The following is a 25584-nucleotide window of genomic DNA, read 5'->3' as shown; positions in this document are numbered from 1 at the left end:
AAGTTGAAGCCCATGGAATAAAAGGGACAGTGTCAGCACAGATACAAAATTGGCTAAGTGACAGGAAACAGTAGTGGTGAACGGTATATACAATGGTGTTCCCCAAGGGTCAGTACTAATACCACTGCTTTTCTTCATATATATTAATGACTTGGACTTGGGTTTGGGTGTACAGGGCACAATTTCAAAATTTGCAGATGACACAAAACTTGGAAGTATAGTGAACAGCGAGGAGGATAATGATAGACTTCAAGAAAACAGACAGGCTAGTGAAATGGGCAGACACGTGGCAGGTGAAATTTAATGCAAAAAGTGCAAAGTGATAAATTTTGGTAAGAAGAACGAGGAGAGGCAATATAAACTAAAGGGTACAATTCTAAAGGGGGTGCATGAACAGAGGCCTGGGGATATATGCGCACAAATCACTGAAGGTGGCAGGGCAGGTTGAGAAAGCAGTTAAAAAAGCATACGGGATCCTTGGCCTCAAATAGAGGCATAGAGTACAAAAGCAAGGAAGTTATGAGGAATAGCGCAGATAGAAATTAATAGGTGTGATCTAATAGCCATTACGGAGACATGGTTGTAATGTGGCCAAGGTTGGGAACTAAATATTCTAGGATACTTAACTTTAAGAGATAGGCAAAATGGAAAAAGGAGGAGGGGTAGCCCTGATAATAAAGGATGGGAGAAAGACAGTAGAGAGAAAGGATCTTAGCTCCGAAAATCAAGTAAAATCAGTTTGGATGGAACAAAAACAGCAAGGGGCAGAAAACATTGGTGGGAGTTGTTTATAGGCTAGAGTATAAAATCTGGGAATTAGAGGCGCATGTAACCTGGGTAATACAGTAATCATGGGGGACTTTAATCTACAGACTGAGCAAACCAAATTTGCAGTAATAGTTTGGAGGACGAATTAATGGAATGTATGCAAGATAGTTTTTTTAGATCAGTATGTTGAGGAACCAACTAGGGAACAAGCTATTTTAGATCTAGTATTGTGCAATGAGAAAGGATTAATTAATAACTTTGTAGTAAAGGGGCTTTTAGGGAAGAGTGACCATAATATGATAGAATTTCATATTGAGTTTGAAAGTGATTTAGTTAAATCCGAAACTAGGGCCTTAAATCGAAACAAAGCAAACTACGTAGGTATGAGGGGTGGTTTGGCTAAAGTAGATCGGGAAATTACATTAAAAGGCATCACGGTAGAGAAGCAACGGCTAGCATTTAAAGAACTAATACATAATTTACAACAAATATACATTCCTTTAAAGGCACAAAAACCCCCACAGGAAAAGTGGTCCAACTGTGGCTAACAAGAGAAGTTAAAGATAGTGTTAGATCAAAGGAAGAGGCTTATAATGTTGCCAAAAATAGTAAGCCTGAGGATTGGGAGGATTTTAGAATTCAGCAAAGGAGGACCAAGAAATTAGGCACGTAAAAAGGAAAAGATGTGGGTCCCTTATAGGCTGAGACAGGAGAAATTATAATGGGGAATAAGGAAATGGCAGAAAAATGTAACAAATACTTTGTGTCTGTCTTCACAGAAGATGCAAAAAACTTCCCAGAAATAGTGGAGAACCAAGGGTCTAGCGGGAATGAGGAATTGAAAGAAATTATAATTAGTTAAAAAAGTACTGGAGAAATTAATGGGGCTGAAAGCTGATAATTCCCCTGGACCGGATGGCCTACATCCTAGGGTTTTGAAAGAGGTGGCTATAGAGGTAGTGGATGCATTGGTTGTCATTTTCCAAAATTCCATAGATTCTAGAACCGTTCCCACGGATTGGAAGGAAGCAAATGTAATCCCACTATTTAAGAAAGTAGGGAAAATGCTAGAATCTATTATTAAGGACATGGTAACAGGGCACTTAGAAAATAATAGGATTCGGCAGAATCAACACGGATTTATGAAAGGGAAATCGTGTGACGAATTTTGAGGTTGTAACTAGCAGGATAAGGGGGAACCAGTGGATGTGGTGTATTTGGATTTACAGAAGGCATTCGATAAGGTGCCAAACAGGTTATTAAACAAAATTAGGGCTCATGGGATTGGGGGTAATATACTAGCATGGATTGAGGATTGGTTACCAGACGGAAAACAGAGAATAGGAATAAACGGGTCATTTTCAGGTTGGCAGGCTGTAACTAGTGGGGTACCGCAAGGATTAGTGCTTGGGCCTCAGCTATTCACAATCTAGATCAATGATTTGGATGAGGGGACCAAATGTAATATATCCAAGTTTGCTGATCATACAAAGCTGGGTTGGAATTAGAAGCCTGGGTAGAAATATCAATGTAATTACTGCAGAATTTTTTTTTTTTTTTTTTTACATTATTGCTTGTTCATTTTATGTGCTGTCTTTTTTTTAATGTCTTTTATTTATTTTATGTCTGCTTTATTTATATTTAAAGTATGTATGCGTGTATATGTCGGTATGTGTTTTTTTGTGATGGCGCCGATGAAGATGGCTGCCGTCCTTGCGGGCTCCGTGCGTACCAGGCAGTTAAGTGTTCTTGCTGCTTGGTGCTCTCGGCTCGTCAAGAAAAAAGCATTTCACTGACTAGATTTCACTTCTTGTATTTAGTTACGTGATAAAAAAAATTGAAATTGAAATTGGAATGCAAGTTGTGAGGAGGATGCAAAGAGGCTTCAAGGGGATATAGACAAGCTAAATGAGTGGGCAAGAACATGGCAAATGGAATATAATGTGGAGAAATGTGAAGTTATCCACTTATGTCCTTATGAACCTTTATAAAACACTGGTTCAGCCTCAACTGGAGTATTGTGTCCAATTCTGAGCACCGCACTTTAGGAAGTATATGAAGGCCTTAGAGGTCGCAGAAAAGATTTACAAGAATGGTTCCAGGGATGAGGGACTTCAGTTATGTGGATAGACTGGAGAAGCTGGGGTTGTTCTTCTTGGAGCGGAGAAGGTTGAGGGGAGATTTGATAGAGGTGTTCAAAATCATGTGGGGTCTAGACAGAGTAGAGAGAAACGGTTCCCACTGGCAGAAGGGTCAAGAACCAGAGGACACAGATTTAAGGTGATTGGCAAAAGAACCAAAGGCGACATGAGGAAAAAATTTTTTACGCAGCGAGTGGTTAGGATCTGGAATGTACAGCCTGAAAGGGTGGTGGAAGCAGACTCAATCGTGGCTTTCAAAAGGGAATTGGATAAATACCTGAATGAAAAAAATATGCAGGGCAACAGGGAAAGGGCAGGGGAATGGGACTAGCTGAAGTGCTCTTGGAGAGCCGGCACAGGCTCAACTGGCTAAATGGCCTCCTTCGGTGCTGTAACCATTCTATGAAATTGTCTCTTTAGTACCCTTCAAAAATGAGCATCTCTTTGATCTGTAATATCTGCAATGGTGATTTGATTTATAGGATTTCTATATCTATTACCTAGGACAATCCGATACATATTTACACAGCTGTTATTTGTTCAATGAAACTGAAAGCAATTTAATAAGCAGCCTGGTTACTAACAGAATTTCCCTGCAGTATAGTTAACTGCTTTTCCTGTCTATTGCAATATTCAGCTACTAAAGCCTTTTGAAATGCTGAGATAAAAGAAAATGTGAAAGGTACAAAAATCTAAAGTTAACAATTTGAAGCAAAATAGCACTTTACACTGCCCCAAAAAATCATCCAAAAGGTATCTTAAAAATCACTAACCCTATCCTGTTCAACAAAAAACATACAATTTCCAAAAGTCTACATTTTTATATGCAACTCAGTTTAAAATTTTACATCATTACTAGTTAACATTATGTATGGGTTGGGCAAGGGAGATGGAGAGAATGTTTTCACTTGTGGGAGAATCCAAAACTAGGAGCTACAAATACAAGATAGTTACTCATAAATTCAATAGGGAAATAAGGATATTTCTTTACTCAGAATGGGTAGAATGTGGAACTCTACCACAGGAAATGGTTGAGGTAAATAATTCAGGTGCTTTCAAAAAGGAAACTAGACATGTACACAAGAAAAGGAAATAGAAAGATATGCTGAAAGGCTGAAATGACACAAATAGAATGGACAAAGACTAGTGTGGAGTGTAAACACCAGTACAGACTAGTTGGGCTGAATGGCCTTTTTCTGTGCTGTATATTCTATGTAATTCAATGTAATAAGCACCTAATAATCAATCTAAATGGACAAATTAAAATTTCCATCACAAGTACCCTAAATAAACTCATCAAAAATACAAAATTGATTTGTAACAGAACAAAAATACCATTTTGATAGGATTGAAATAGTCACTCAATGTTTTCTCTCCATCTTCAGAGTTGAGCAGGGCTGACGAGATTGGTTGCACTAAGTCAAGTTGCATGCAGATTGGGAGGGAGGGGATTGGTGTGGAACTGGAGTACCTGGCTGGTTGTGGAGCTGAGGCTAAACCTAGTAGGAAGGAGGGGCTGGATAGAGCAAGTAAAGTGGTGGACAATTAATGGGGGGGAGGGAATGAGAGGAGAGAGAGAAAAGAGGAGTTGCAAAGAGAAAGAACAGGGAACTAACAACACAGCCAAAAAATGGTTGAGAATTTGTTTTCCCTAACAATCTGACTAATCCACACCAGCAAGTAACCTTCGAGGCTCCTTACAATTGGAAAGTTTTAAAATATATATTGAGACTTGTACTTATTAGAAGCAATCAGCGTTTACTTACTTCACTTTGGCTTAGAATTCTCCCTCATTTTGAAGCAGTCAATTTCAAACGTTTCATCCTGGTTTTCAAATTACTGTAACCTCACCCCATCCCAATTTAGTAATCTCCTGCTGCCTCAAGTCCCCGTATCCTCAGTTTTTTGAACACTGGACTTCTTACCCCACCCCCCCCCCCCCCACCCAACTTCATCAGCAGCTGCTAGCCATTAGGTCTCTACCCAGTTCTCTCAAATTTGCCACTTTTTTTGCTTTCAAAAAACCTCCTCATAGCTCTCTCTAGCTGTGCCTTCGATTCTCAATTCTAGTCTCTCCACTTCCCCTTTATCTACCCCCTCACCCATCATGTTTGAACAGTCTCAAGGGGCTGAATGGCCTACTGCCTATGTTTGGTGACAAAAATCAGGAAAAGATCTGGAATGTACAGTGTGGCATGGCCGTCAGTTAATAGAACACAGGGACCAAAGGAGAATCAAGTTAAACCAGATTCTAGCAGGACTTACACATTTCAAGCCAATATTGATATCCAGTCTATAAATTGCTACACAAGGAAACTCAAAAGCATTTAAAAAAAAAAACGATTTATCCGAACAGGTAGACAATACCTCTAAACTTTCATCATTAGCCAGTCCAACCTGCCATTTTGAAAATTCGTTGATCCAATTAAGAACGGTGTTAAGTGGGCAAACGATTAAAGCAGTACTGTAGTCTAGCTTCTCAGACAACAGCATGGTGTGCAAGAAGGTCACCACCTACAATCAAAACATAAAAAAACAGCATCTTAGAAGTTCACTTATTCATTATAGTTATTGTCCATTTTCCTTTACAAGCACTTGGTCTAAATGCCCCAAAAGGCAAAGCAGAACATAAAATAAAATTAGACTCATGTTCACTACCCAAGCTGATAATGCTTTAAAATTATTTTTACATAACTAGAGAACAGTTACAGTTTTGAAGCAATTGGTAATAACTTAAGTAAAATAAGACAGTAAAAAAAACAGTAAAAAGGATTAAAAAATCAAAAATATTAAATAGAACTATAAAAAAGTCACAAATACAGGAAACTGTGTGTTATCCGGAGGCTAACTGTCCGGAATGCTCGAGCCACCGGCAAAAATCAGGAGCCGTTTTAATTAGGTTTTTTTTCTTCTCGTTGCTTTTTTCCTTCAACAGTCAAGCTCTGCAAGGTCTGCTGAAGCTGTTGCTAAGCTAGAGACGCTTGGACTGTTAAGCAACAGGGCTTGTTGACAGATACGGAGCTCAAAAGCTTCCATATCTTTCAACATTAGCGCTGGAGTGTCCGGCAGTTTTGAGGGAACGGCAACAGCTCGGTCCCGTCGGTGCCGGATAGCACAAAGTTTCCTGTAATCTAAAAATGGGGCACATTATATTCCCTTATTGTTGTGGTACCGCGGTGAAATTGAGGATTCACAAATGCCAAAATAAAATTAAAAGTTCAAATTCAATTTGACAGGTAGCATTTCTGGAAGCCCACTTAAGTACACATTAGTTCAATGAACAATTCAATTAAATGCATTCTTCTGCAGAATCCAAAGTCCATTGCAAATTAACTCCATGTTATATATTCAAGTTAAATGTACATTCCAATTAAGTTCACAAATTCTCAGTTTTGGTTGGAATGGACAGATCCGAGCTTCATCAGCCCAGACCCTGTTCAGACAAACACTGTATTGCACACTTTCAATGCAAAGTGATCACAGTTAATTGCCTACCCGTGGTGTTGTAAAGCCTGGGTGACAGCACATGGCAAGATGAATTGCAAAGTTTCTGGACAATTGCTTGAGAAGTGGGTGCTGACACTGACATCCTAATTTAAACGTAGACCAGGTTACATTTCAGATTGTACAAATCAGCAAAAAGGTTCTTTCCTGCAAGCTGATCAACTTTAACTTTCTATCATCAGAAGTTAACTTTATGTGCATTTTACATCAACTACGCCCACCCCTACTTTTCATGTCATAAACCTAACTTTATACACAACAGATGGTCGGTTCTACATAACTGATGCTGTTCTCTCCTCTTTCTCAGTACAGCACTTCTGTCAGGTGGCAGAGAGAAACCACCTTTTCAATAGTGAATCGAGGGTGGTTCTAAATAAACTTGGCTGATTTGCCACAATCCAACAATGGCTTGCCTGTATATTTTTTTTTTTTGGGGGGGGGGGGGGGGGGGGGGTTAATGGGGTCTTTCTGCCTCGTCTCTGCTGCTCTATTAAGGAGTCTTTCTTCCTGCCCCTTCACTGACTCCTCTCTGGCTGATTCTGCTCCTAGTGTACTTGCCAAAAAACAGCTCTCTGGTGTCTTGTTTGCCAATTAAAAAGAAATAAGGAATTTTGACTCAGATTTCTTCATCTGAAACTTATGTGCACTGTTCTGCATTTACATACCCTGTATGCAAAAATTAAGCACTTTGTTTCATACCCGTCATGATTATAAACATCTACCCACTTAAGCAATGCATACTGATCTCAATACCAGATTGGCTGAATGCACAACCTGGTTTAGTCCACATTGCCAGCATGCAAAAATGCTGTGTAATAAGTAGGGTTAACTTGAGACGTATTTTGCTTAGCTGCAAGGTGATGTTCACCTGTAGAAATGGTACAACAGAAAAGCTTCATGCAAAAGCCAGATTGTAAAACCTTTAAGATACCTTGGACGCACACAGCCTAATTAGAAACCTAGATTGTATTAGGAATGTCATTCTTATGAATTTTGTACTTTCACCAGGAATTGGAAAGAAAGGATTTTTAAAAAGTTGAAAGCTATCATCATACAAATATACCGGCCTCCTTCTAAGTTTAAGCTTTTTGCAGGCTAGACACTCACCTGTAGTGTCTTTCCAAGTCCCATGCAGTGTGCCAAAATGCACCCAGAGCCTGTCTCTTTTAAGGCCTTGCTCACTGACTCACAGCAACAGTCCCACATGAATTGCACACCTGCACAAATGAACATTTATTTTTAATTCAGAAAAACTATATAATCAAATGAAAACAGCAAAGTTATGTTTTGACTTTGAAAAAAGTGCACTTTAATAGGTTACTAAGGCAGTTAGATCTGTAATTCTTATTTTTGATGGGTCACACGAGCTCATACACTAAATTACTGTAGTTTAGATGTTATTTAAAAAACTCACCTTTTAAAAGAGTCACCTAAAAGTTATAAAATTGTTATAAAAATGCAGCCAAAGGCAGAAAGGTGAGCGGACTCTTTTGCACATATGCTGCCTCTTTCTTGCTGGAAGGTGCTGCATGCAGCATTTGTTGATCTCCTGCCCTCTTGGATATAGAATGAGAACAGGTTTCCCTTTTCACAGCTCTCTTGTACACAACACAAGGTGTTAGGCAACATTGCAGTGAGGCATTGCAACACCTTTCACTTAAGTACTCCCACCATTAAGATCCTTTGTAAAGTCAGTCCAAGAGGAAGTGTTGTGCTCATAAAGGGCACTTTCCAAGAGTTCCTCTGTTTTTCCAATGTGTTCTGTTGTGCATGATCAGAGTGTACTTCGACAGACAGGATCTCAGAAACCCTCAAAACTCAGCTCAAGGACTCTTCCTGGTTTTGTCACCTCACAAAACAATTGCATTCACGGGAGAGGTCAAGTTTGGAAGTGTGGTGCCCTCACCCAGCAAGCATCCACCGTACTTTGACATCTGCCCCACACTCCCTATTTACATAACACAGAATGTGTGAAATGTTCTTGTCCCTCAGAGCATTGTCTTGGCAATGCATTGTAACAGGCTGCCATTTTCCTTTGGTTGGCCCACGATGAGGTCCCAGGAAATAGTGGCACCACTCGCATGCGCAGCACAGCATACATGCCAACCTCCAACATCAATTTAGCTAATGAAGCACTATTTGTCAAATGAGGACCTATTGTCAAGTGAGGACCAAAAGTGGAGGGGGTCAGGAGAAGGAGAAAAAAGCAAGTCCAATGGGCAAGCTCATGGATTAGGGAAAAAAAGGGAGGCTTTTGGCAGATACAAAGGGCTAAAAACAATGGAAGCCCTAGAGGAGTATAGAAAGTGCAGGGGGGTACCAAAGAAAGAAATTAGGAGAGAGAAGAGGGGGCATGAAAAAACACTACCGGGCAAGATAAAGGAAAATCCCAAGGTGTTTTATAAGTATATTAAGGGCAAGAGGATAACCAGGGAAAGAGTAGGGCCCATTAGGGACCAAAGTGGCAATCTGTGTAGAGCCGGAAGATGTAGGTGAGGTTTTAAATGAATATTTTGCATCTGTGTTCACTATGGAGAAGGACGATGTAGGCATAGAAATCAGGCAGGGGGATTGTGATATACTTGACCAAATTAGCATAGAGAGGGAGGAGGTACTAGCGGTTTTAGCAGGCTTAAAAGTGGATAAATCCCCAGGCCCCGACTAGATGTATCCCAGGCTGCTGAGAGAGGCAAGAAAGGAGATTGCAGGGGCTCTGACACAAATTTTCAGAACCTCTCTGGCCACAGGGGAGGTACCAGAGGACAGCTAACGTAGTACCATTATTCAAGAAGGGTAGTAGGTATTAAACCAGGGAATTACAGGCCAGTGATCAGTGGTAGGGAAATTATTGGAAAAAATTCTGAGGGACAGAATTAGTCTCCACTTGGAGAGGCAAGGATTAATCAAGGATAGTCAGCATGGCTTTGTCAGGGGAAGATCATGTCTAACCAATTTGATTGAATTTTGCGAGGGGGTGACTAGGTGTGTGGATGAGGGTAGTGCAGTTGACGTAGTCTACATGGACTTCAGTAAGGCTTTTGACAAAGTCCCACATGGGAGACTGGTCAAGAAGGTAAAAGCCCATGGGATCCAGGGCAATTTGGCACATTGGATCCAAAATTGGCTTAGTGGCAGGATGCAGAGGGTGATGTTCGAAGGTTGTTTTTGTGACTGGAAGCCTGTGTCCAGTGGTGTACCGCAGGGATCGGCGCTGGGTCCTTTGCTGTTTATAGTGTACATTAATGATTTAGATATGAATGTAGGAGGTATGATCAGTAAGTTCGCAGATGACACGAAAATTGGTGGAGTGGTAAATTGCGAGGAGGGAAGCCTCAGGCTACAGAACAATATAGATGGGTTGGTCAGATGGGCAGAACAGTGGCAAATGGAATTTAACCCTGAAAAAAGTGTGAGGTGATGCATTTTGGGAGGACTAACAAGGCAAGGGAATACATAATGAATGGTAGGACTCTAGGAAGGACAGAGGATCAGAGGGACCTTGGTGTGCATGTACATAGATCCCTGAAGGCAGCAGGACAGGTAGATAAGGTGGTTAAGGCATATGGAATACTTATATTCTATGCCTCGGCTAATGAAGGCAAGAGCAGGGAGGTTATGATGGAGCTGTACAAAATGCTAGTTAGGCCACAGCTGGAATATTGTGTGCAGTTCTGGTTGCCACACTATAGGAAGGATGTGATTGCTTTGGAGAGGGTGCAGAGGAGATTCACCAGGATGTTACCTGGGCTGGAGCGCTTGAGCTATGAAGAGAGACTGGACAGGCTGGGGTTGTTTTCCTTAGAGCAGAGAAGGCTGAGCGGGGACTGGATTGAGGTGTACAAAATTATGAGGGGCGTGGATAGGGTTGATAGAAATGAACTTTTCCCCTTAGTCGAGGGGTCAATAACAAGGGGGCATAGATTCAAGGTAAGGGGCAGGAGGTTTAGAGGGGGTTTGAGGAAAAACTTTTTCACCCAGAGGGTGGTTGGAATCTGGAAATCACTGCCTGAAAGGGTGGTAGAGGCAGGAACCCTCAACATTCAAGAAGCATTTAGATGAACACTTGAAATGCCATCGTATACAAGGCTACGGACCAAGTGTTGGAAAATGGGATTCAAATAGATAGGGCTTGATGGCCGGCGCGGACATGGTGGGCCTCTTTCTGTGCTGTATAACTATGACTCTATGCCATGTCCCTAGTGCATGGCATGGGATTGGTATCCTACTGTGCCTTCCTTTAGCCATGAGTTGATGCAGAAGCACATGGCTTTTACTTCATCTGCAGTGCTCATCAGAGGCAGCATGAAACAGTTGCCCAAGAATGTGCAGCTGATCAAGTCAGACATTATTGTTGAGTACCATGAAGTAAGTGGCATCGTCTCAGCCATCTGCACTGCAGCCCTAAAACAGTGAGGAACCACTCTCAGAACAGCATCGTCTCTCAAGCATCAAGACAAACACCAACATGGCCCAGCGCACTCAGTTGCAAGCGTCAATCACTGTCAGATTGGAAAGGCTGGGAGATTGCTTGGAAAGAACAGTGACAGTAGGCTTCACCACATTCAACACATCTTGGAATGCTCCAATGCAGTCCACCAAGCCTCCAGCTGTGGCGCCCAGCACCAAAGGTGTGGCTGCAGAACAGTCCAATTAGGTGGCTTCCTCTAAAGATGGCCACACATCCGCCCACAATCCTCAAAAGACTGAGCAAGTGCCTCGAGACCAAGCAGGCATCAACAGCTGTAGTGTCATCACACATTGCACTCTAGCTGTTGCAGCAACATTCAGGTCCGGGGCCCCCTGCACCAGAGGTTCATGGTCACAATTTACACAGAAAGCTTATAGCACCCAATCTTTCCCTTCCACCACAGTTCTCCCTCCCACTCAGGAGATACTTTGACACAGCTTCATGTCAAGAAGAAGATTGGCATACGTACACAGTCACCAGGAGGAAGTACAGGTGTAGGAATTAGATCGCTTGACTTTTCTTTATGCACATAAATTATGAAAGTTGATTTCTCTCTTTGAAGAGCTGGTCCAATCTTGAAGGTCATTTGAAACTTCAGCTTGACAAAATTTAGTTCTTGGATCTACATATAATGCACAAACTATCAACTGAGGCCTTGCTAAGTATGCTGGACAACTTTTGAATAAAAACTTTACTCACCGTCTACTTGATGGGGTTTCAGTTTTCGCACCAATTTTCTATGGACCTGGACCAGGCATTCATTAGTCTCCTTATTTTCATCCAGGACCAGTTTGGTTGTTATTGGACATTGGATTGGGGATGCATCTTCCAATACTTCGACCTGCTGTGAATTTTAAACGAAATTTGGGCAATTTTTGAAATTGAGAGAATATATACTGCTGAACTTTGTTAATTTTATACTTCATGTGAAAGTTTCAAACAATCTCACGGTAAAATCTATTAAACGGAGCAATTTATAGTAGCAGCAGAATTTGCTTCCTTGGCAATTCTGCATCTCCCCATTCACAGAAAAGTTTAATAGCAGACATTCAGCTAGTATTCACTTTCCTATTTCTTGTTTAAGGGATGAAGGCAGTTGGGTCCCACAAGTCAAGAAATCTTACCTCAAATACAATTAGCTCAGTAATGAAACTTATTGGTTGTCAAGACCACGCCACTGAACCTACTACAGTATTGTGTGATCAGTAGTGAAATGGGGGAACTTAAGATTTGTGGGTGCAGTAACCGAAAAATAAAAGCCCTAAATATTCATAATTAATACAACTGCTTTATGGCTTTTATGAAAAACAAAGATGGAATCCAATTGCAAAAATGGTTAAAAAAATTATGCAACCCCTGGCAATAAAAATAAAATTTGAATTATTCAGTCACCATTATTAACCTTGCTCGTGAAAATTTATCAATTTAATTTCTAGCATATCTGCTCCTTTAATACATTTTGACATGAACTACAGAATAACCAGAAACAAATGAAAATCATATCACCTCTTCAGCAACAGTCCCAGTTGAAGACACAATTTGACTGGGGATTTCCTGGATTAAACACACCATATGAATTATAATCTAACCTATATTACCTCAATTTCTCTAAAATAACTATTATATAGGTATTTATATAGCATAACTGTAAATATCTAAAGAAATTCTAAAAAATGATCATCTTGCACTATAAGGATTTTACGGCTGTTACAACCCGCCAGAAGTTTCTGTACTTCATACCTGGGCATTCAAAGTGAACAATGTCTTTAAATTTAAAACCCCTCAAATTGAACCAAATCCTTTGGCACTTGGTGAGGAGAAAGCCAGTGAGCTAAGAAGTCCTGTTCTTTTATCATTGCTAATTCATACTTTATTGCTATACCAAATCATGAACAGATTTCCTAGCAGTATGTTTGGAAGATCAATTCAACCTGAAGGCTCTTCATCTTCACTTTAAAAAAACAAAACAAATTTTGGCTTGATTTGCAATCAGCATTTATTTTTCATTTTTAGAGCAACCACACAATTATCTAACATCTTATGATTTTGGTTCTGGTTGTGTTATTTTAACTGCACAAAGAGCCAGACTTGTTGGTCCCTGTCTTTTGTAGTACATGGTCAAAAAACACATGTATGATCTAAACAGAAACTACACAACTGTCAGAGACTAACTGAATAAGATTACAAGTTGCCACAGCACTGAATTCCACCTTCCCTTATTTTCAGTTAGAAAATTTAATTTTTTCCACCCAAGTACAAAACCAAATCAAAAATAATTCTGGAAATATAATACTAAATAATAACTAGTGGAGGGACACAATGGTGCAACAGGCCTTTCATCTCATCAATCTAGGTTCAAATTCAGGCCAGACTGATGAGCTGAAAAGCTTCCCTATCTTCTGGCTGCAATAATACTATATGAAGTGAGTTTTGACTCAGTTCTTAGTGGACATGGGCTTGCATCACAAAAATTGTTCCTAATTTGAAGTAAAATGCTAATTTTGGACAGAAACCAGAGGACAGCTGGCATGAAAAATGGACAAAAAAGCAATCCTGGTGAGGGGTACTTGATTCTATATTTACTATGCTATACCTGACACACACTGGATGTGTTAAATGGGAAAGTGATCATTTTCCAGTACTAATATTGTTCACCTTCAGCAGAGACTTCAAGAACAAATGAAAATAAAAAACTGTTCAAGCTGTAGAAGCAGTGAAGAATTGTTGAATGTTCCTTCTAAAATTGGAAAATTGAGCAGCAGCTTCTAAAACATTTAAAAAAAAATTATTGTCCTCAAATTGAATGATAGTACAGGAAACTTTGGTTTATCCGGAGGTTGTATGTCCGGAAACCTCGATCTACCGGCAGAAATCAGGAGCCGTTTTGTTAGGTTTTTTTTCTTCTCGTGGCTTTGTTTTCAACAGTCGGGCTCTGGAAAGTCTCTCTGAAGCTGTTGCTAAGCTACAGAGACGCTTCCAAGGTACGGGCCAACTGTTTAGAAGCTGTTGCTAAGCAACAGTGTTTGTTGTCAGATACGGAGATGAAAACCTCCGTATGCTTCAACATTAACTTTGTATGTCCGGCAGTTTTGATAGATTGGCAACAGCTCGGTCCCGTCGGTGCTGGATATAACAAAGTTTCCTGTACTGAGAAAGGGAATACTGTCCTATTGCAGGTACCCAGTTCCAGGATCAAGCACTCCCAGATAAGATATAATATGGTTAGTGATGTAGATGAGGCGCTCTCTACTCTCCCAAACAACCTGCTTCACTGCCAAACATTTTTCAATGTTAAGCACAAACACAGCAGTTGCATAAATGATCTACTTTATTGCACTCAAGTCTCACCTAGGGTAGATACCTTCCCCGTGGTGCTCCAAAGGGTAAATCATCTGGCATTCTCCAAGAAGTCCGTGCTTATCTCGACACAGAAAACGTACATAAATTGCAAATTAAAGCATCCGCTGCAAACTCTCAGTGGAAGTGAGAGTTAACATGCAACTCTCCATTGATAAACAGGAAATGTTACCATTTGGTTAAAACTCTCACCCCCACTCTTTTCACCCAGTGTCTATTACCTGGAATTAATTATGGTTCGATAAATGTTTAGATTCTTGCCCAAATGTCATGACAAAAGATTTGACCTTGGATAAAAAAATATATTTAATAGTTTTACACTGTTACTGCAAAATCTGACATATTGGGCAAGAATCTAAAAACATTTATAAAATTTTGTTCACTCAGCAAGCACTGAAAATTAAGGGGAGAGGAAAAAGGTTTTTTTTTTAAAAACTAGATTGCAATATTTTCTGTATTATTCCTAGATCAATAGTCACTTATCACTCGAGCGGAAAGCTTGATGTTCTCTGATCAATAGCTCTGACCAGACAATCCAAAATTTCTATCCTCCTCAGATATGGAAGCTGTATGTACCTGTTATCAGAGCAAAAACTCCTCATATCAAAGATTGCATTTATAAAACAGCATCTCAAACTTTTATAATTAACTGTATGACGCTCAAGATGGGGAGAAGTTCCTTGTGAACTTCTGAGTGCATCAACATTTGCAGGAACTCCTTCACACAGAAATGTAAAACGACACTTTCCTATATCACCAACAGCAATCTAATCTTAATTGTAGACCTCTCTGCAACTATGAAAGCTGGTCTACAATTAGAGATTATTTCAAGCCAGGCAAGTCCAACAGTGTCATTCTCATTAATCAAAAGCCACTTTGCACTAGCAATTGGATAATCTGATTGAAACTCATTTCATTATAATCTACTCTAACATGTTTGAAAACAGATGATACTCTTATTTCCACATCGTTGCTCTCCTTAATTTAATCGAAAAATCCAGAACACAATACCTAGAGCCAGTTTAACAACAGAAAATGCTGGAAAAACTCAGGCCAGGCCAGGCAACATCCGTGGAGAGAAAATAGAGTCAACGTTTCGGGTCAAAACCCTTCGTCAAGACTGGAAAAGCACAGGAAATGAAATAGATTGAGGCGCCAGGCTGGGAGAGAACAAGAGAAGTGAAGAGACATTAAGAGGTATTCAAAACAAGACAAGATGGTGATAGGACTAGTGGAGACAAAAGACAGCTCTAGATTAGGTGTGAAATGCGCTGGCAGAATGAGAGACAGCTGCCATGTGGGAGAGAAAAAAGGGGGGGGGGGGGGGGGGGGAAAATGGCCAAAACAAAGGTGTGGATGAAAAAAGTAAAAATGTAATGGGGGGCCGAGCCCACATCGTGAGCAGCGAATACAGTATACTAGATTGCAAGTACTACAAGTAAATCGCTGTTTCACCTGGAAGGGGTGTTTGGGGCCCTGGCAGTGGGAAGGGGGGGAGGTATAAGGGCAGGTGTTGCATCTCCTGCGCTTGCACGGGAAGGTGCCGGGCGAAGGGGAAGGGGTGCTGGGGGTGATAGAGGAGTGGACTAGGGTGTCTTGGAGGGAGTTCCCTATGGAATGCTGAAAGGAGAGGGGAGGGGAAGATGCGTTTGGTGGTGGGATCACTTTGGAGGTGGCGGAAATGGCGGAGGATGATCCGTTGAATGTGGAGGCTGGTGGGGTGAAAGGTGAGGACAAGGGGAACCCTATCATGGTTCCGGGAGGGAGGGGCAGGGGCGAGGGCAGAAGTGCGGGAGATAGAACGGACACGGTCGAGGGCCGTGTCAACCACGGTAGAGGGGAATCCTCGGTTGAGGAAAAAGGAAGACATGTCGGAAGCACTGGTGTGGAAGGTGGCATCGTCGGAGCAGATGCGGCGGAGATGGAGAAACTGGGAGAATGGAATAGAGTCCTTACAGGAGGCAGGGTGGGAGGCTGTGTGTCTTAATGCAAGGAGCATTCGTAATAAGGTGGATGAATTAGCTGCACAAATAGAGGTAAACGAATAGGATATGATTGGGATTACGGAAACATGGCTCCAGGGTGGCCAAGGCTGGGAACTCAATATCCCAGGGTATTCAATATTCAGGAAAGATAGGCAAAAAGGAAAAGGAGGTGGGGTAGCATTGCTGGTTAAACAGGGGATTAACACAATTGAAAGGAAGGATATTAGCTCTGATGATGTAGAATCTGTATGAGTAGAACTGAAAAATACCAAGGGGCAGAAAACGTTAGTGGGAGTGGTATATAGGCCTCCAAACAGTAATGTGGAGGTCAGGGATGGCATTAAATGGGAAATTAGAGAAGTGTGCAATAAGGGCACAGCAGTTATCATGGGTGACTTTAATCTACATATAGATTGGGCTAACCAAATTAGGGTTGACGGTAGATGGGCAATGGCAAACATTCAAAGATCGCATGGATGAACTACAGAATTTGTTCATCCCAATTTGGCATAAAAATAAAACAAAAAAGGTGACTCAACCGTGGCTAACAAGGGAAATTAGGGATAGCATAAGATCCAAGGAGAGGACATATAAATTGGCCAGAAAAAGCAGTAAACCTGAGGATTGGGAGCAGTTTAGGATTCAACAAAGGAGGACAAAGGGATTCATTAAGAGGGGGAAAATAGAGTGAGTGTAAGCTTGCAGGGAACATAAAAACTGACTGTAAAAGCTTTTAGATATGTGAAGAGAAAAAGATTGGTGAGGTCAAGCGTAAGTCCCTTGCAGTCAGAATCAGGGGAATTTATAATGGGGAACAAAGAAATGGCAGACCAGTTAAATACATACTTTGGTTCTGTCTTCACAAAGGAGGACACAAATAACCTCCCAAAGATGTCAGGGAACATAGGGTCTAATGACAGGGAGGAACTGATAGAAATCAGTATTTGTAGGGAAATGGTGTTAGGGAAATTGATGGGATTGAGGGCCAACAAATCCCCAGGGCCTGATAATCTACATCCTAGGGTACTTAAGGAAGTGGCCCTAGAAATAGTAGATGCACTGCGGGTCATCTTCCAAAATTCGATAGACTCTGGAACAGTACCCATGGATTGGAGGGTAGCTAATGTTACCCCACTGTTCAAAAAGGGTGGTAGAGAGAAAACGGGGAATTACAGACCGGTAAGCCTGACATCGGTAGTGGGGAAAATGCTAGAGTCCATTATAAAAAGGATGTAATAGCAGAGCACTTGGAAAAAAGTGACCGGATCGGACAAAGTCAACATGGATTTACAAAAGGAGGAATTTCTTCACCCAGAGAGTGGTGAACCTGTGGAATTCTCTACCACAGAAGGCAGTGGAGGCCAATTCATTAAATATATTCAAGAAGGAGTTGGATATATTTTTTAAGACTAAGGGATCAAGGGATATGGAGAGAAGGCAGGAACAGGGTACTGAATTTGCACGATCAGCCATGACCTCACTGAATGGCAGAGCAGGCTCGAGGGGCCGAATGGCCTACTCCTGCTCCTATCTTCTATGTCTATGTTGCTAAGTGTAGTCCAGGTAGCTGTGGGAGTCAGTGGGCTTGTAGTGAATGTTGGTCAATAACCTATCCCCAGAGATGGAGACGGAGAAGTCAAGGAAGGGAAGGGAAGAGTCGGAGATGGACCATGTGAAGGCGAGGGAAGGGTGGAAATTGGAGGCAAAGTGAATGAAATTGTCTAGTTCAGGGCGAGAGCAGCAAACTGCACCGATAGTCATTAATGTACTGGAAAAAGAGGTGAGGGACCTGAGTAGGACTGGAACAAAGAGTGTTCCACATATCCCACGAAAAGGCAGGCATAGCTCGGACCCATGCGAGTACCCATAGCAACACCTTTGATTTGGAGGAAATGAGTGGAGTCAAAAGAGAAGTTGTTCAAAGTGAGAACAAGTTCAGCCAGGCGGAGGAGGGCAATGGTGGATGGGGACTGGTCGGGCCTCTGTTCAAGGAAGAAGCAGAGCGCCCTCAGGCCATCCTGGTGGGGGATGGAGGTGTAGAGGGATTGTACGTACATGGTGAAAAGGAGGCGGTTGGGGCCAGGAAACTGTTAAGTGGCGGAGGGCGTCCAAAGAGTTGCGGATGTAGGTGGGAAGAGCCAGTTTGTTACTTTGCTACAGTATATAGGATTAGTGTTATTTAAAAAAAAAGAAAATTAAACCTTGCCACTGGACTAACAAATTACAACTCATTTATTATGTCAGTCAAGAGCTGGTTAAAGCTCACTTCATTTCCTTCCTTCATTCTCTCCCCGTCTTCCACCAAGAAAAAACTGCTCATGTTAAAAAAAAACAAATTTCAGTTAAGTCTGAAAATACAATGCAGCATTATCCAAGTTAGGGCCACGTTTCCAACTGGTTGTGAAGTTACTCTGCATATCCTACATTCAGTGAACAACTACATCTGGTACCTTTCCACAATTAGGCACTACACCAAGACTGATGCTAATTATCCTTGGTGCGAAATGAATAAACATATGACAAAGTAACCTTACTTGGTCATAAGTTTTCAAACTATCGTTCCTTGACCCCCACGGTCAGATTGGTTGACCTACTAGCATGTTATATTTATTGCTGTACTCGGACATAAATGATTTCTGCAAGGATGGTGCTGTTTTCCTTTAGATAGTGGACACTATCTTTTGTGTGCATCAATAGTTAATGGGTCTTCCACAGAAAAATTTGAAAACCCATCAATCGTTATGCAAGATCAATAAAGGATTTGAGTATTTGTGACAACATATCTCGTCTAAGAGGTAAAAGAAAAGATCAGCTCTTCCACCCAGTCTTGGCTCACTTGTGTTCCTTAGCGGGAGGATGCATCGGTACAGTGCAAGAGGACCTTTTTATGCTCAAATCAAGATTATTTATCCCCATTACATGAAAAAAATTGAGCGTTTTGAAATTCATAACCAAGGTAGTATAAAAACATAAGAATCACAAACATCTTAATTGGCAGGCTATGTTTTGGACTTCCTTCAATTTAACAAGGATCTAAGCTACATCCAAACAAATGATTGCATACATATACATTAATAAACAATAATCCAATACCTCTCTCAACTTTTCTCGCTCTTTTTCTCTATCTGCAATGCGTTTTCTTCTATCTTCCTCTTCTTTTAAGGCATTTTGAGTTTCTGTTCGTAAATTGCCATCTTTCAAAATCCTCCTAATCTTCTTCCGACCTTTTCCAGGGGATTTGGAGTCGTCATCATCGTCATCACTATCACCATTACCCTCATCTTCAGAATTGCTCTGCTTAAACAAATTGAATGTGATCTAGTTTGATACATTGACATTTTTACATACATTTCAAACAAGTATTAATTACACTATACAAAACGTCATTGGGTATCGGAACTTACATTTTTGGTGTTCTCTTGCTTTTTTAAAAAAAACTGTACATTTTTTGGCTCTAATCTTGTATCACTCTCGTAGGCGAGTCACAGCTCACAAGTCTCATTATCTAGATCAGTCGTTCTCAAACTGGGGTCCGCAAAAAAAGCGCAGTCATTAATTAGTAGCACGTTCCCACAGCTCTGTGCTGGCAAACGGAACCGTGTGCACACAGCCGTACTGAAGTCCGCACTTTTAACCGTCACCGCACTAGTTTCTAATCCTCGCCAATATGCTGCTAATGATTGACATGTTCAACAGCCAATCGCCACCCGACATCTCGTTAATGAACCATTCTGAGGAGTACTTTCGCTACCGGAATTATCCAGGTCATCCTGGTGCGGGAATGAAGGTGTACACGGAGGTGGACGTCCATAATGAAAAGGAGATGGTTAGGGCCAGGAAACTGTTAAAAGAGGCAGAAGGCATTGGAAGAGTCACGGATGTAGTTGGGAAGAGACTGAACGAGGAGAGAAGAAGAGTAAAGATGGAAAGAAATCAGTTCTGTGGGGCAAGATGGGTCTATCAGGACAGTCCTGTTTGTGGATCTTGGGAAGGAGATAGAAGTGGGCTATGCGAGGTTGGGGGACACTGAGCTTAGAGGCTGTGGAGGGAAGATCTCCAGGAGAGGTCAGTGACAGTCTGGGAAATGATGGCTTGATGTTAGTTGGTGGGGGGTCATGGTTCAGGGGAGGTAGGAGGCGTCAGAGAGTTGGCATTCAACCTCTGCAAATAGAGGTCAGTTCGCCAAACAACAATAGCGCCACCCTTGTCAGCAGGTTTACTGACAATGTTAGGGTTGCACCGGAGAGAACAGTGCTGCATTGTCCTTGAAAAGATTTTGGTCTGTTCAATTCAGGCCTGCTCAAATATCTACTCTGTTCACACTTTTATACCCCTTGAATGGGTGCCAAAACTGGTAAGATTTTTGTAACATCCAAATATAGGTGGTTGTCATATCTACAAGTGAAGCAATCACTGATTTTGCCAAAATGTGCGCTGGTTCCCCTCCAAAGGCAAGGAAACAATGATAAACCTTGCAATACATGCATTGCATTACTGTGGGAAAATCTGAAAGTGCCTAAAATAAACCGACAGTCACCAGCCCAAAACAATATGGGACGGTTTTGTGTCACAATTGGCATCTTTGAAATTACCTTTTCACTTGATGAGTTTTCTTGAACTTTAATTCGCCTTCTTTTCTTTTTCTGTAGGTAGCTACGTTGATTTTCCTCTGCCTCTTTCTTAGATGCTCTGCACACAAATGTAAATTTACACACTTATCTCTGTTCGAACCTCCTAACCTTAGCTGCCCTGGAGTTACAACGGTAAATTTTGCTGCTAAGTGAGTCATACTATAGCTTTCTCTAGTGGGGAACCAGCGTCAGGATTCGTCAGATCCACAGGAGAAAGTGAAGAGGAGAGAGTTGGGGGACATGGAACAGGCTCCTCCCAGTACTATGCAAGTATCATCTAGGAGTACCGCGTTCATTTTGGGCACCGCACCTCAGGAAGAATATATTGGCCTTGGACGGGGTGCAGTGCAAATTCACCAGAAAGATACGAGGGCTTGACGGGCTAAATTATAAGGACATGTTAAATAAACTTAGCTTGTATTGCCTTTTGTATAGAAGATTGATGGGTGATCTGATCAAGGTGTTTAAAATGCTAAAGAGATTTGATAGGGTGGATTCAGAGAAACAGTTTCCTCTGGTAGGGGAAATCAAGAATATGGGAACATAATCTTAAAGTTAGAGCTGGGCCATTTAGGAAGGAAACCAGAAAGCACTTTCTCCACAGTGTCGTAGAAATCTGGAACTCTTTTCTCTCGCTTCTCCCTCCCTCCTTCTCCCCGCCCCACCCACAGAAGGCTGTGGATTCTGGGACAATTGGAGTTTTAATAAGAGATCGATATATTTTTGTTAGGTAAGGGTATCAAGGGATATGGAGTCGAGGTACAGATCAGCCATGATCTAATCAAATGGTGGAGCAGGCTAGAAGAGCTGAATGGCTTACTCCTGTTCGTACGTGCCTAGGAATGAACTTTGTGCTTAAAGAGCAACTGCGATAGTACAAAAAATGTCAGTACCAAAAGATGAAACCACCTGCGAGACAAAATAAACTACTTTACAGTAAAACCAGTGTAAAGTAAGCCAACTGCTCACTTTCCTGTGGATTATGAAGAGCTTTTATCATGCTGCTGCCTTACCCTGGCATCTGAGCACTGGAACAAGAACACTAAAAAACACATCTTCCGAACCATTGGGCACCATTAGCCCTCCAGTACCTTTCTTCATTGGTGAACCTAGACCGCAAATGTTGGCAGACTATCTGTGGAGGGCATCACAGCCAAGCTGCCCACTTTCCAGCAAGGAATACAGGATAGAGACACGTGGCAATTTTCCCTCTCCTAGCTCAGGAACAATGGCACCTTACAGCTGGTCTGACTGAAATCAACAAACTCAAAGACTAACGCCACGATTTTGCGTTCGCTGTCAGGCTGGGTCCGGGTCAGCTGGTTTCCAGGTTCTGGATCGCCCCCAGCTGCCTCCGCTCCAGACGTGATTTTCCCTTGATTTGACCTTGAGCCCGCCCTGCGGGTTTAACAGCCAATTAACAGGAAGCGGGTCTGATGGCGTCATTTAATGATGCGTCATCTGCCGGTTTCCTTAAAGGGACCATGCACAATTTTATTTTGACAGTTAATTTCTGTGTTTGACAGCATTGAGGTGCTGAAAACACTGAATCACTGCACAAAGGTGAACTCTTGCACCCAGGTTCTCCAATGGCTCCCACCATATGCTAGAATAGGCAGTTGCAGGGGAGATGACAGAAGCGATCGGTCACTGGAGAGGTTCTCCCAATGAGGTGGCACTGGACATATAGTTGGATTTAAAAACTTGTAAGCTAAAGAAATCTGTATTACAGGAAACTGTGCGCTATCTGGCACCGACGGGACCGAGCTGCTGCCGTTCCCTCCAAACTGCCGTACACTCCAGAGCTAATGTTGAAACATATGGAGATTTTCATCTCCGTATGAATCAACAAACCTTGTTGCTTAGCAACAGCCTCTAAACAGTCGGCAAGCGTCTCTGTAGCGTCTCTAGCTGAAGCTGTTGCTTAGCTACAGACCTTGCACAGCTTGACTGTTCAAAAAAAGCAAAGAAAAGAAACGAAAAGAATAAAAAACGGCTCCTGATTTTTGCCGGTGGCTCCAGCTTGCGGGACGGTTCGCCTCCGGATAACTCAAAGTTTCCTGTATGTTTTAAAAATGCAGTGCCCAACATTTTCGTTGCTCTGAAACTCACCATGTGAAACATTGGATCCTTCACACCACTTCTGCAGCTGTCATCATTCCACAAACATTACACCAGACTCACAACACGCCACACTTTCCTGGCGCAGTGTCCGGGCGTCGTGAAACCCGACCCAGAAGCGGGAAAATCGAAAAACAGGCAGATAATTGTCTTTAATCCATTTCCCGCTGCTAGGTGTCGGGTCCATTCGCAAATCGGGGACCCAACACTTGGGAAGGCTGTTTGGAGGCGGGTTCGGGACCCGCTGTCAATCAATAGGACTTTAACCTCTGACCCGCCTCTGAGTGCCAGCAAAATCACAGCCTAAGAATCAAACCTGGGATCTTCAGGCTTGTATTGTCAGTACCACACCACATGATGCAATCACCCACAAAGGCATCCACAGGAATAACATTTGCTTTGTTTTGAAACAGCAGACCAACACTGTTCTCTGGTTCTGTTCAGTTCACGGAGAACATCGACAAGAAATATTTGCAGATGCTACACAAAATTTTAAAAAGGTGCATTTTGACAGTTTTAAAGAAAAGATCGTTTACCTTGTTCTTGGGCGCTTCCGTTTATCATCGGAATCACTTTCCTCTTCCTCACTTGACTCGGATTCCTGAAAATCAGAGTCACTCTCCTGCTCAGTAGTCTCTTCATTACTACTTGCTGAAAATAAAATTAGAATATGATTTTAGTAGGCAGTTAATATTTACCCAGGAAATATGGAGGCAATACTGCAAACAAGGATAGACTTGATGCCAAAATCAATTTTGAGGCAGTAAATCATACACATTAAAGTCCAATTGTTTTCCAGGGCCCCAGGTAAAGCAGCACCACAACTTGGCCTACATTTTGTGTCTGAACAAAATGTAACGAGACATCCAGTGTACCTTTTCTTCTGCTCTTTCGTGTGCCTTCTTTTGCTCCATCTTTGACTTTGGATCCCTTCTTTTCATCTCCAGATTCAGCGTCGCTCATTGTGAGTTTACGCCTCAAGAGTCGATGTCTATAGCGTGGTTTCTTAGTCATTTCGAAGTCAGAGTCCGAATCTGAATCAGCCTCAGCTTCCTCCTCTTCATCTAGTTAAATAATTAAAGACCACTTTATTAAACATTTAGGCCTAGAAATTCAGTAAGGCGCTGCCAGCTTTGCGGCCAGTTACCGCCCAAAGAGGGCTTCTGCGCCAATAGAGGAGTTTGCGCTGATATTCAGCGCAGCGGTAATGGCGGCGGTAGCCGTTAGCGCTGCGCCGGCACCGATGACGTCATCGGTGTGCGCAGTGCCCCGGTTCCGGCCCGACCCCCATATTTAGTTGAGGCCACCTCTTCCGCAGCGGCCGCAAACAGCGATCAGAAAACGGGGCCGTACTGTAGCCTTAGTGGGGCGCTTTAAGGTGGAGGTGCGGCCGGCCGCTTTTTCGGCGGCCGCCTGCCCGCACCTCCTTCCCCGGCCTCCTCCACCCCCCCACCACAGCATTGCCGGCTGCTTTCCGCGAACCCGGCACTTCTCCGTGGTGCCGGGCTCATTTGCCGGCACTATCCAGCGGCGATCTCCCCATTGCAGGCACCTCCCCCTTAAGAGGAGGAGGCCTGCAGTACCGCAGCCTGCCGCTCCGCAGCGGGTGGCGCAGCGGCGCCTAGAGCGCTGAAATTCAGTTTCAGCGCCCCAAGCGGGGGCGGGCACACACTGGAATAGCACCCGGTTCCGACTTGGGGCGCAAAAACTGAATATCTGACGCGCGCGCAACTGGCTCCGCGCTAACTTTTGGGCGCACGCCAGCTGGCGGGCCCAAAGTGAATTTCTAGGCCTTAGTCTTTACTAGAAAGCAGAATTTTAGGTCTAAAGATATTAATTTCAGTTTTAGTCCCATTTATACACCTAAAAGTTTCATGTTCATTCTTATTTTATGTAGTCTTCAGTTCGGTTTAATTCTATTTTCAGTCATACTTTGGTTGTAGCCCAGGGAACCAAAGATAAAAAACCGATTTTGCTTTCAGGTTTTCATTTTAGTCTATTCAGCAATTTATGTTTCAAAAAGTCAATTCTTGTTTCATTTCTCAACTAAAGACAAGAAATGTTGAGATAATAAACATTTCGAAGGAAAGAGTTAAATTAAGTCAACCACGTTGGTCTGGAACTGGAGTCACATATAGGTCAGACTGGGTAACGATGTCAGGTTTCCTTCCTTAAAAGGACACCAAGTGGCTCGAGTGGAGCATGAACACCAGCATGGACCTGTTGGGCTGAATTGCCGGTTTCTGTGCTGTAAATACTAAGTGAACCAGTTGGGTTTGTGACACAATTTAACTGAGTTTTAACTAAGATTTTATTCATCCGTTTCAATTTCCAGTTTTCGTTCTAAAAGTCATCGACCAATGCCCAGTGGTATTTTAGTCCTAGAAATCCTAGTCCTAGTTTTAATCTGATCTCTCTTACTTGTCATCTTTATTTCCAATTTTAAATTAGTTGATGAGAACACAAATTTAGTCAAATGTCATTTTCCTTCTCATTTTAAATCGACTAATAAAATACCCTTGGAATGTGAACAATTCTTTCCAGACGAAATATTCAATTATTTTTTAATGTACTTTAGATAACCGGCGTAAGGCCTGCTTTTACCAGCG

General features: G+C 42.1%; 1 protein-coding gene across 7 annotated transcripts in view; it reads right to left on the bottom strand.

Moving 5' to 3' along the window:
* Window positions 1-25584, bottom strand: part of atrx (ATRX chromatin remodeler) — a 207289-nt gene that overhangs the window by 102997 nt on the left and 78708 nt on the right. For 5 of the 7 annotated variants that reach the window (XM_086000312.1, XM_086000346.1, XM_086000320.1 and 2 more), the window contains 8 exons: window positions 23851-24039; window positions 23512-23626; window positions 20816-20912; window positions 19317-19517; window positions 12388-12435; window positions 11581-11725; window positions 7521-7630; window positions 5277-5423 (listed from right to left, as the gene is read on the bottom strand). In XM_086000312.1, coding sequence (XP_085856438.1) covers window positions 5277-5423; window positions 7521-7630; window positions 11581-11725; window positions 12388-12435; window positions 19317-19517; window positions 20816-20912; window positions 23512-23626; window positions 23851-24039 — 1052 coding nt within the window. The remainder of the gene's footprint in view (window positions 1-5276; window positions 5424-7520; window positions 7631-11580; window positions 11726-12387; window positions 12436-19316; window positions 19518-20815; window positions 20913-23511; window positions 23627-23850; window positions 24040-25584) is intronic. The other 2 variants (XM_086000336.1, XM_086000329.1) reach the window with 2 other exon arrangements.

This window comes from Somniosus microcephalus, chromosome 1, assembly GCF_052327205.1.
Source record: "Somniosus microcephalus isolate GS21.2 chromosome 1, FLI_Smic_1.0, whole genome shotgun sequence".
NCBI lineage: Eukaryota > Metazoa > Chordata > Chondrichthyes > Squaliformes > Somniosidae > Somniosus > Somniosus microcephalus.
This window is presented reverse-complemented; position numbering and strand designations above follow the sequence as displayed.